At 43.6% G+C, this 12,544-nt stretch overlaps 1 protein-coding gene and 1 non-coding gene across 2 annotated transcripts; both read left to right on the plus strand.

Moving 5' to 3' along the window:
• Positions 1-893: 893 nt before the first annotated feature.
• On the plus strand, positions 894-5,252 carry LOC139300054 (keratin, type I cytoskeletal 19-like). Its single transcript, XM_070923030.1, has 7 exons — positions 894-1,091; positions 1,696-1,824; positions 3,452-3,534; positions 3,603-3,762; positions 3,851-3,997; positions 4,144-4,275; positions 4,995-5,252. The coding sequence occupies exons 1-7, from the start codon at positions 894-896 to the stop codon at positions 5,250-5,252; spliced, it is 1,107 nt and encodes a 368-aa protein (XP_070779131.1).
• Positions 4,686-4,767, plus strand: trnas-uga (transfer RNA serine (anticodon UGA)). Its single transcript has one exon. It is a non-coding gene; the product is annotated as a tRNA-Ser (tRNA).
• Positions 5,253-12,544: the final 7,292 nt, after the last annotated feature.

Genomic DNA, 12,544 nt, shown 5'->3' on the forward strand with positions numbered 1-12,544 from the left:
AATTATTCATTAAAAAGCAAGAGTGCATAAAAGTAACCAATTTTTCAATGGAGACTTGTACTGAATCAAGTACTGTGTTAGTTATGAGATTTCTCCTCTTTTGATTTGCTTTTAATTCTTTGACGAATGAAGTGAAAACACACAAAAGCCTTCGTACTCTTCTCTCAGATGGATCCAGCAGCAGCAGAAACATCAACATTAAACTGAGGTTCATAAGTGATTATTGATTATTGTTTAAAGAGCAGGAAAACGTAAAGAAATCTGGCTTCTTAATGGAGTTTTGTACAGTTACAGTGTCAAAAATCACATTGCTATTAATGTTTATATTCCTTATGATCATTTTGTTATTGCCTTTGTTATTTCTGTTTAAGCCATTGTTCATAAAATGATTTGTAGATGAATCATTGGGGAAATCAGACCTGCAAAAATAAAATAGTTGATAGGTTGTCATTTAACCCTCGGGTTATAGAACTCAGTGATCCAGAACATCTGCCGTGCAAGTGAAAACCTGACTGTCTTTTTGATTTCATACGTGTTGTTAACTTAAGTACTCTGGAGGGTAGGGCTGCTGTCCTGCCGTCCTGCCAAAACCTGTTCTAAATATCACGATTTAAAGGTTAATGCAGATTATACCTGAGCTCCATCAAGTCCTGACACACCTGCGATAGAAACACCCTCTGGGACACCTGAGGGCTTCAGCTCCACAGCGGGGAGTTTAGACAGCTGCTGAGGGCAGAGATTTAGAAATACAGCTGCAGATTAAGACAGAAAGACCTGCATTTACATCTTAACTTGCAGAAAAGGACACTTTAACGCAGCAGTGCACGTTCAGGAGGACAGCCGAGTCCAGATGTGATATCCAGACGTAGAAAGTAAAGTGAGTGAGAGGTGAGATGACACCGTGGCAGGTTCTTCGTGCAAGCAGGGCGACCCGGGCAGCTCTGGGTTACCGTGTTCATCGTGGACCTGGAGGTTTGGTGCATTACAGCACAGCTCCTGCTGCGGCTGCAGACAGCAGGAGCTTCTGTCTGTCCAGAGAGAAACTGACCCTGCAGCAGCTGAACCGGAGGCTGGCCTCATACCTGCAGCAGGTAGGACAAGCAAAATCGTTCCCCTGAGGGATCCAGCAGCAGCACAAACAGACCAAAACCAAACTGACCACGACCATTCGTTGCTGTAATCTGTAAACTTTGTAATCTGAAACTAAAAATCAGTGGTGCACAGTAACTAAGTACATTTACTCAGGCTCGTTCTCCTCTTCTTCAGCAAAATCAACTATTTAAACATATGTTTACTTCAGGTTCAGGTTTTGAACGCAGGACTTTCACTTGTAGTGGAGTATTTTCACAGTGTGGTATTAGTACTTTTACTTAAGTAAAATGTTTGAATAATTCTTCCATCACTGCTAAAAAGCCATAAAATGAAGCATCTTTCTTGTGTTTCACGACTAACTTTGCTTCATCTTAAGGTCGTGAGCTGCGGCTCTAAAATATGACTGCAAGCTGCAGCGTTACGTTTTATCTTCATTGGAAGAAACGTGACACTTGAATACAAAGACAACGACAGACTAGAGGCCTTCAGGCTGCCTGAAGACACATCTTATCTCCACAACAACAAAAAGAGGCGCAGTCGCCTGAGAAATCATCACAGCTGATAATTGATTTATTGCTTGTATCTGCTGATTGGTCGATACAGGTCCAGTGTCTGGAGGCAGCCAATCAGAGGCTGGAGCATCAGATCCAGAAGGAGCTGGACAGGAAGTGTCCCAGAGAGCTGAGAGAGCTGGATGGACACCTGAGGACAGCGTCCCTGCTGCAGGACCAGGTCAGCTCACCAACACTGTAAACACACACACACACACACACACACACAAATCCTGTCAAAATGAATGATATGATGTACTATACATACTATATACTATACTATATACATTTCTACTTTAAATGAAAATGAAAAATGAAAAAGAAAAGAAAATACAATAACAAATACAGAAAAATATATTTTGAGTCTTGGTTTTACTTTTCTTTCATCTGAACAGTTAAGAATTTAAATGTATTAATTGATTAAACTGATTAAATATCAACACAGAAATCGAATCTGAAGGATGAAGGGAATAAAAATATTTGTTTTATTGATGCTCAGTTTTTCACAGTTTAACAAAAACAACAAAGAAATGAATAAACCAAACCAGGGCCAAATAAAGACCAAATTAAGACCAAATAAAGACCAAATTAAGACCAAATAAAGACCAAATAAAAACCAAATTAAGACCAAATTAAGACCAAATAAAAACCAAATTAAGACCAAATTAAGACCAAATAAAAACCAAATAAAGACCAAATTAAGACCAAATTAAGACCAAATAAAAACCAAATTAAGACCAAATTAAGACCAAATGAAAACCAAATTAAGACCAAATAAAAACCAAATAAAAACCAAATTAAGACCAAATAAAAACCAAATTAAGACCAAATAAAGACCAAATTAAGACCAAATTGAGACCAAATGAAAACCAAATAAAAACCAAATTAAGACCAAATAAAAACCAAATTAAGACCAAATAAAAACCAAATAAAAACCAAATGAAGACCAAATGAAGGAAAAATAAATGCCAAATTAAGACTAAATATAGGCCAGGCACATACCAGAGGCAGCCCTGCAGGTAAACGGATGATGTTCATCGGAGGCGTAGCGTCTCAGGCCGGTTGTGACTCGTCAGGATGCCGTGTGTCTGTTTGAAGGTCAGACAGGTTGAGACGAGTCTGATTCACACCTGAAATGTCATTGATTCAAATGTCAGAGATGAAAGCTGAATGTCAACATGTCCTGTAAACATAACAGAAAGTTCCATTAATGACAGACCATCTCTGAACACAAAGAAGTCTGAGACTCACTTGACATTTAATATATTCCAGTAACTTCACGATCAAACGGGATCATAAATATGACAACTCAAGGACAACAACTTCAGCACCGTCAAATTAAACACAACAACAGTAATTAAACACATTTCTACAAATCTCTCTTCTTAAATCGCCACTCACACGACTGTAGTTCTATGTTTCTGCTACCAGAGGTGGGACGAAGACGAGTCACCACCCAGTCTCATGTCGAGGCTTTCAAGTCCCAAGTCGAGTTCAGAGTCAAGACCAACAAGTCCCAAGACAAGCGCAACATGTCCGAGTCCTACATTAACAAGTCATCATAACGTAATGCCATTTGAATTTTGAAGTCTGTGGTCAGTAAAAGTAAAGAGTTGATAATCTGCACACGTTGTTTATAACTTGAAGAGCATCCAAGTCGCTCCAACTCAAAAGGCCAAGTGAGGGTCACAAGTTAAGTCTTTCTTGATTCATGACTAAATTCTGACTTGAGTCATAAACTCAGACTAGTGTTTCTACTAAATACAGTCAGGCCTCATGCAGGTGATGTCCGTGTCTCTCGCTGACAGATCGGTGGCTGCCTCTCCGCCCAGGCTCAGGTGAAGCTGCAGCTGCTCGGTGCGGAGCTCACCGCCTTCGACCTCAGCGTCAGGTAGATCCTCACACCTTCAACACACATACAGAGCGCACGTATCCCATCATCCCCTGCTGTGTGAACAGGTGTGAAAAGGAACGTGAGCGTCGCGGTTGTCTGGAGGCGGAGCTTAGCGACCTGAGGCTGCTGGAGGAGGAGCTACAGGTCCACAGACTGCCAAAACTCCAGAGTCGGCTGAACGATCAAACACAAGAGCTGTTGGAGCTGCAGATACAACACCAACAGGTAAAACAATAACAAACTCACCTGGATTATTCAAATGAACAAACTGTACCTACATCATGTTTCCTGTCTACCTGTCCAGGACATGCAGGTTCTCCTGGCCCAGGTGTCGGGGGGTGTCGTCATGGAGATGCAGCCTGCTGAGTCATCAGACCTGATCCAGCAGCTGGACGACCTGAGACAGACAGGTGTGACGCTGCTCGACAAGAACCAGAACCAGTGCTGGTTCACCACGCAGGTAGACAAACATCTACAGCACGTTCTTATTTCAAATGAACCAAACAGATGAAAATGATGCCTTTTAAATGCTCTGTCACCAGTATTCTCATTTGAGTGGATGTACTATGTGTACAAACAACATCTCATCAGGCGTGTTGTGTTCAGATGTCCATGTTGAGTTCTCCGGAGGTGACCTTTGACCCTCCAGCTGGGTCAGAGGTCGTCCAGGCCGAGCTGGAGGAGCTGAGGAGAACAGCAGGGAGTCTGGAAGAAGAGCTGACACAGCTGCAGGCTCTGGTGAGATAAAACTACTAAACTTCAATTAAACAGGGAGAACTGATGATTCGCTAAACCCCTCCCTGAACAGGGGTGGTCCAATCAGAGTTACGTTTAGCAAACACGTCTGTTAGTCCTAAAAGACTTTTATCTTGTCACGTAAAAAGGAAACATTTTGATTTGACATTTTTCCTACTTCAGCAGGACTAACATGCTCTACACTGATATACAAGAACAACGCGGCGTCTTTACTCCCATGTCTTCCACATGGATCATCAATCATACCTTGTGTTTCCTATGACTGCTTCAAAATAAAAGCCCCCAGCAGTAGGAAATGTGTTAGCAGTAGCAGTAACTTAATCCAGCTCTGATGCAGTTAACAGTGAGGTTGGGATCAGCTGCTGTGTATGAAGGTCAGCTGTTATCACGGAGCTGTGATGGCCGAGTGGTTAAGGCGTTGGACTTGAAATCCAATGGGGTTTCCCCGCGCAGGTTCGAACCCTGCTCGCAGCGTTTCTTTGCAGAAATTATTGAGACCAAATTATTGTCCAGTAAGCCTTCTGCTGCAACCTGATCTGTATTCACAGAGACATACAGTACTGACTGACAGCTACAGGTGTGTTTATATGAAACAGATCATGAGCTTCAGTTTGCTGTCTGAACACGAACAAAAGCCTAAGCTCTCATTAAGAAGTAGGACCACAATCCACACAACACGAACATACTGTCTGTCTGTGTAGAACCTGGTGTTGGAGGCCTCTGGTCTGGAGCAGACAGAGTCCTTCATCCAGCAGCTGGCGGTCCTGCAGCAGAGGGCAGACGGTCTGTGCGGAGACCTGGACTCAGTGCTGCAGGCTGCAGCTCAGCAGGCTGGAGACCATCAGGACCTGCTGGACCTCAAGAGCAGACTGGAGACCGAGATACAAGACTACAGGAGGCTGCTGGATGGACCGAACTATCAGGGGTACGAGATGATGATGATGATGATGGAAATCTAACAATAATAAAAGCAGTGCTTTTCAGTGTCTGACATCATCCACCTCTGACATCATCATGTTTTACTGTAAATCACAGACTTTAAATCACAACTGTTTTTTCTGCTGTTCCAGCCGATTAGCTTCCAAAAGGAAAACGTTCTTATGTAGCCTGGTATATTGATGTCACACTAACATAATCAAATGATCGACAAACACAAAGAAAGCAAATATCACAATGATATCAACATATTAATATCATATATTGATAATTGTGTTGTTTTTCTTTATGTTTGTAAGTCATTATGTGATGGAATAATGTTTATTTTGGTGTATTTTGTATAAAGAGCACCAGCAGTACAGCTACTGTACTGTTGTGTAATCCAGTAGTCTGCATTGAGCCTTATATAATTACAGGATAATAGAGGAAGTGTTCAGCTGGTACGCTTTCATTAAATGGTAGCTTAACCTTCTTTTACCAAAGTAAGAGTATTTCCACTCCATTACGTGAATTCCATTTAAACATGCAATGCAGCAAATAAGAAGAAGAAGGTGTCTAACAAATACATCAGTATTTCTTTTAACTGGATCTTTGCAGTTCTTACAAAGAAATTATTCTGGAAAACAACAACCACATACACCTCTAAATGTTTATAAGTTATTGGGTACTTAATATATGTACTGAGAAGTTATTGAGAAATGACAGGACCAGTGAACCCAGGCTTGTTTTGTTGGTGTTGGCGTCTTCTTATCATGATTTTGTGCCTTGAACAATAACTTCAGCTCTGTTCTTTCCATTCTTCTTGTCTTTATTTTTGTTGTTGTTCACAGGGTCTCAAGTCTTCAGTCAAACTCTGCGGCTAACATCACATCTGTCTTTGCTACAAGCAGCCCTTCTGCCTTCAGGAGAAACGTCACCACGAACAAAACAGTCAGTGTTCAGGGAGGAAACCTCAGAATGATGGAGGTTCAGACTGTCTCTAGAGGCCACATCCAGACTGTCAGACAAACACCTGTAGTTGACCCACTCTCAGGCACACGAACCACAGTCCAGTCATTCAGGGTCCACAGCAAAGCAAAGAGTTCACCGGTGACATCGATTAACACTTCAAATCTGACGGGCTCATTCCACAAGTCTGAAAACCAGAGAACTGGAGCTCTTCCCGAAAGGACCAGTAGGGAATCCATGACCATCAGTGCGACAATCAACAAAATGAGGAGCCCTGTGGTTCACACTGAAAATTGTGATCTGCAAAACTCATGTATTGTTAATACTCAGATTAGCCAATGTTTAGACGAAGGAGCTGTTCTCAAGGCATCTAAACCAGAGATAAATACTGCACAAGGAATCACCATGTTGGTTCCTGATACAAAGTCTGTCAGGGTTGCTGCTGTTTGCACAAAACCAGAAATGTTTACTTCCAAACAAACTTCCACAGAAGCTGGTTTGCAGGCTAGTAAATCAGGGACAAACATTCAAACAGAGATCACCAAAACCATTTTTTATGCAGAATCAGAAGTAAAGCCAGGACCACATTTCGTAACACATGCAACCACAACTGATCCCAGCAAACAAACTTCTGCAGAGATAAAGAAAGAGACAGAAACTGTGATTTCAGCTGTCACTGAGGGCTCCATCCAGGCTAAAAACCAGGATCCTGCACAGGTTGTGTCTTTGAATTTGGAGGCTGCAGCACAAGCTGTCGGAGATGCAGGGGAAGTTGTCATTACAGCATCCTTTGTCTCTGGATCTCACAGTCTTAGGTGTGAGGAGGCTCAGGCTAAGGTCTCTGGTGAGTTGATCCTGATGGATGACAGAGACATAGATAGACAGGAAATCAAAGGAGAAGAAGTAGTAGGAGAAGAAGAAGGTACTTTGTTTGTCCTCGGATTAGATCAGACTTTAGCATTGTCTGATGCATCCAATAGTGAACAAAACAAAGTCCTGAAGGGTGCAAATACAGAGTCCGGCATTGCACGTGCTTCATCTGGTAGCCCAGACAGCATTCCCAAAGCCCAAACAGAGATCACCAAAACCATTCTTTGTACAGAACCAGAAGTAAAGCAAGAACCACATTTCGTAACACATGCAACCACAACTGATCCTAGCAAACAAACTTCTGCAGAGATAAAGAAAGAGACAGAAGCTGTGATTTCAGCTGTCACTGAGGACTCCATCCAGGCTAAAAACCAGGATCCTGCACAGGTTGTGTCTTTGAATTTGGAGGCTGCAGCACAAGCTGTCGGAGATGCAGGGGAAGTTGTCATTACAGCATCCTTTGTCTCTGGATCTCACAGTCTTAGGTGTGAGGAGGCTCAGGCTAAGGTCTCTGGTGAGTTGACCCTGATGGATGACATAGACATAGATAGACAGGAAAAGAAAGGAGAAGAAGAAGTAGCAGAAGTACAACAAAACAAAGTCATGAAGGATGCAGATACAGTGTCCGGCATTGGAAATGCTTCATCCGTTACCCCAGACAGCAATGACAACCTTGAGAGTAAAACTGCAAGTACAGAGATTTTGAAGAAAGTAGAATTAGAAGTGAACAAGGGGAAAGTAGTCAACAGTATCCATGATACCAACAAGGTAAAGGTGGACCCTACAGAGTCGGACAATGAGAATCTTAATCTAGCAGGTCAAGAAGGATTGTTGAGTACCACAGAGTCAAAAAAGTCTGTAAGTCTAACAGATTCTGGTGTCGCTTTGAGTTCTTCTGGCCCTGAAGAGCTTCTGAGTCCAAGAGAAGACCATGTATTTGTGAGCCCAACAAAGCCAGTCCTATTCTTGAGTCCAGAAATATGTCTGAGCCCTGTTGAGACAGATGTGTTAATGAGCATGACAGATCAAGTATTTTTCCCAGTTGATCTAGAAGAGCATGTTAGAGATCCTGATTCGAGTCTGAATGACCCAGAAATGTTTCTCAGCCCAAATGACTCAGACACATGTTTGAGTCCAGTTGAGGCTAAGGGGTGTCCCAATGGTGAAGAAGACGAGGAAGTATGCCTGAGTCTAACTGAGGCAAATGCACATGTGAGACCGGTCGAGAAATACATTCTCTCAACAAAAGAGGAAGGCCAGTCCCTGTCATTTAGTGAAGATCAAGCTTTGCCAGAAGAGGACAGAAATGGAAAAGTCAGCATTTCAGTGAGAGATGGGGACAGTTTATGTTTTGGATCATTTGAAGGTAATACAGGAAGTAAAGGTACTCTGAATGATGCAAACATCAATACTATACCAACCAGTCGAGGGACTGGCCTTCAGCTCAGCAGCAGTCTTGGAGGCTTGGGGTTCGAGGGTCCAGGTGGCCGTAGTATCATAGCAGACAAAGAGGAACAGCTTGGTTTTGGAGGCCTGTATCGGAAAAGTGTTAGAGAAGTGAGTAGAGCCAGAGATGGGTACAAGGTTACAAGTGACATTGACGATAACAAGGATGTCCAGAATCCAGGAGGCAGTCCTGGAGGCAGACATGGCTCAGAAGACCAGAAAGAGACTTCCAGTATGGCTAGTGAGGTTAGGGGACAGAAAAACAGTGATTGGCTGGTTGCCAACATGCCAGGTAAAGGTGAAAGAGTATTGGTTAAATCAGCTAGCTTTGGAAGTGTACCTGCCAATGGAGGAACTACCTCTAGCAGTACGGCTAGTAATTCAGGGGTTGTGGCTGCTAGTTTTGGTGGCACGGCTGCAAATTCATCAGGTACCGTCAGTGCAGCTAGAGCAGGGGTAGAGGGAAGATTTAGGCATGGCAGTGGAGAGTGGATGGTTTATAGTGGCAGTCTTGGACGTAAGAGCAGCCTGGATGGTAGCACTAGCTTAACCAGCAAAGGGAATAAAGAAGGGCCATCAGTGGCCTCAAACCCTGCAACAAGCCCACGAGAAACAGGGAGATTCGGCAGTAGAGGGAGTGGAGAGTGGATGGTTTATGGAGGCAGTCTTGGACGTAAGAGCAGCTTACCCAACACAGAGAGCAGAGAAAGCCTGCCAACAGCCATGCACCTGGCAACAAGCCCACCAGGAACAGGGAAGTTTGGCAGCAGAGGGAGTGGAGAGTGGAGAGTCTATAGTGGGAGCACTGGACGTATGAGCAGCGTGGCTGGCAGTGATAGCTTACCCAATGCAGAAAGCACATCAGTGGCCATTCAACTAGCAACAAACCCAACAGGTGCACTAGGAGCAGGGAGGTTTAGCAGTGGAGGGAGTGGGGAGTGGAGAGTCTATGGTGGGAGCACTGGGCGTTTGAGTAGCGGCAGTAGTGCAGACAAAGTCAGTGTCGGTGCCAATTATGGCCAAATGATCAGTCCGCCAAGCAGCCACACAAGTAGTGGACCAAGACTCAGTAGTGCTGGTAGTGGTGGCAGGCTCAGCTCAGGTAGTGTTGTTAGGCGTAGTAGCAGCGTAGGTAGTGGTGGTAGGTTAAGTAGCTCAGGTAGTGGCGACAGGCTCAGCAGCTCATCCAGGAGCCACATGACTAGCAGCTCTGGGAGATTCACTAGCACTGGCAGCGGTGAATGGAAGCCTGTTTACAGCTCAGCTAGTGCACGTAAGAGCAGTGTGGGGAGTGCAGGGCAATCAGGTGGAGGGACGACCAGCAGCCAAAGAGCCCCAAGCCCCGGGGGGAGAGTGAGTGTCAGTATGGGTAGCGGTGGGTGGCTGAGCAGTTCAACAGTCGGCGGGAATCACATTAGCAACCCTGGGAGTGGGTCTAAACTTAGCAGTGCAGGTAGCAGTGACAGAATTAGCAGCCGAACTGGAGGAAGGATCAGCAGCTCCTCTGGGTCAGGGAGGACCAATAGCACTGGGGGGAGGGTCATCAGCAGCAGTGACCGGCCAATCAGGAGCACTGGCAGCGGAGCCGGAGGCAACAAGGAGAGAATCAGCGTTTGTAAGATGGCGGCGCTGTCAATCTCCGCAGCGGGGAGGGAAAGAAGTCAGGACAGACGAAGACAAGCTCAGTGGTCCCAACAACAACAGGCTGCAGGTGAGAACAACATCACAATAAAAACACACGCGTACCAAACATGTAAAGAAAACACAGAGATGGATGGAAGCGTTGGTCGTGGCAGAAACACTACCTGCCCCCAAGATGTAATTAATAATAATATCAATAATAATGGATTCATTTATATATCACCGTTCAAAAACAAAGCTACAAACTGCTGTCCAGTAAATTATGGAATAAAAAACGTAAGTATTGGTTGTTCGTTTAAATGCCTAAAAATGAGCAACGTTCATCTGACAGTGACCCGAATGAAACAACTTAAAAGCTTAAAATAAGTAGAAAATAAAAATGTCTGTATAATAAAGAAATGAAGAACAATCCCTCCCTTGCAGGTGCCTCTCCTCTCGTCCAGCGCTGGCTGACCACAGGCGTCGGGGTCACGAGTGCAGACCCAGATGGCCTTGATGACATCATGCGTCTCTGATTGGATAACTGGGGAGGAACGGAGTGACATCATGCTTTAAGGATTTACAAAAAAGAAAACGAGTTTAACGGCAAACAACCTTCAAACGTCTTGAAGATTTAATGGAGATAACAAATACCAGTGATGGAAAAAGTACTCAGATAATACTTACGTACTGACAAATACAATATAAAATTATATGTTTGTTATATTCTGTTTTTGTTCAAAAAATGTATTCTGTTTGTTTTCCATTTAATCCAATCCAATTTAATCAATAATACAAACATTTGGGTGAAAATTGCATCTCAAACACTGAAGTTTTTGAATCTTATTGATTTTAACTTGTTGAGATGTTTACATCTCTCACTGAGTCTTAAACACCAGATCTAATTTGTTACTTTTAATCTGAAAATAAAGCTGATAAATAACCCATATCCTGTTTCCCTCTTGTAACCCTTTAAGATAATAAAGTGTCTGTATGTAAAAGGCAGGAAGAACTGTTTGAACTGAGTCTTTCAACTAAAGTGAAACAAGATAGTGAGATGCAATAATATAATTAATCAGCTGATTATTTTCTCCATTAATGGATCAATTGTTTGACGCCTTCACAAAGCTCCACATTATTAACATTAGCCAGACATTACAATTATTAACAGCATTCAGAGGGAAAGCAGCACATCTGCATCTGAACAGCTGGAACCAGGAAATGGTTTCACACCATCAGTTCACTTCCTGTCAGTCCACTGATCCATTCAGCTGGACTTAATAAACAAATGGAGTGAAGTCAAAAGTACAATATTTCCTTCTGAGATGTGGTGGAGGAGAAGTACAAGTACCTCAAACTTGTACAGTACTGAGTAAGTGTACTTGTGGAGATCCCTTTTTCATTGAGACACAATCAGCTATAAAAACTTCTGATGAATCTCGTTTTTGATGAACTGTGGAGAAAGTGTTTCACCAGCAGGTGGCAGCAGAATCAACATGAGATTAAACTAAAGTATCAGCAGGAACTTCTAACGTTGTACCGTCTGCTTTAGTGATTAATGATGATGCTAATAATCATTCATGTGATGGATTCAGGCAGAAGATCAAACTGGGCTTCATTAGAACAGAGTTTTCAGTCAACACAGACTCTGTGTCTTACTGCTGTCCCCCCACCTTCTCACCTTTTCTGCCACATGTGGACCACACACATGTGCAACGCAGATGTTCACGCAAAACAAGACCAACGTCTGCTGCTGAGGTCATGTGATTTCCTGTCAACTGCAGAGATGCCTCTTGAGGAGATCCACCATTTTGTCTGCAGCATGGTCCCTCCGTCCTGCAGGAAAGGGCCTGTTTGGTCCAGTGGTGTCAGTCTCACTCTGACCACTGGAGGGCAGCGTCTCTCAGATGTACCTGCAGCGACCGCAGACAGGTGACATGCAGACAGGTGACATGCAGACAGATAGATTCATGTAGGAGTCCAAAGGAAGGTCAGCAGAACAAAGACATCCAGTGTCCACAGACCTTTAACAGACGTCCACACATTTCAGAGAGATGTCAAAAGTGTCCACAGACCTCAGTGAAGATGTCCTCAATGTCCACAGACCTTTGAACTGCTGACAGGACGCCTCCAAACAGAAGAGACATTTTAAAGTGTGTGACATCATCCCATTAAGTCTATGGGCCAGCAGGAGAAACACTACTGAGCATGTGCAGTGGGACGCACAACACTCAAGTGACTGGGCGCCATCTTTGAGTCCAGTATCCAGTTCCTATAATACAGCCGTCAGATGTCAATCCTGAATTCTTCTTGGACGCGTTCAGACAGAGCTGGTCAGAGATCAGATATGTACCTGCTCCACAAAGACGCAGGAAGTGACTCTGTGTAAACGGGGACAGAGTATGAGAGGACCTACGAGTTCACCACAAAA

This window comes from Enoplosus armatus, chromosome 17 (genome assembly GCF_043641665.1).
Source record: "Enoplosus armatus isolate fEnoArm2 chromosome 17, fEnoArm2.hap1, whole genome shotgun sequence".
Taxonomy (NCBI): domain Eukaryota; kingdom Metazoa; phylum Chordata; class Actinopteri; order Centrarchiformes; family Enoplosidae; genus Enoplosus; species Enoplosus armatus.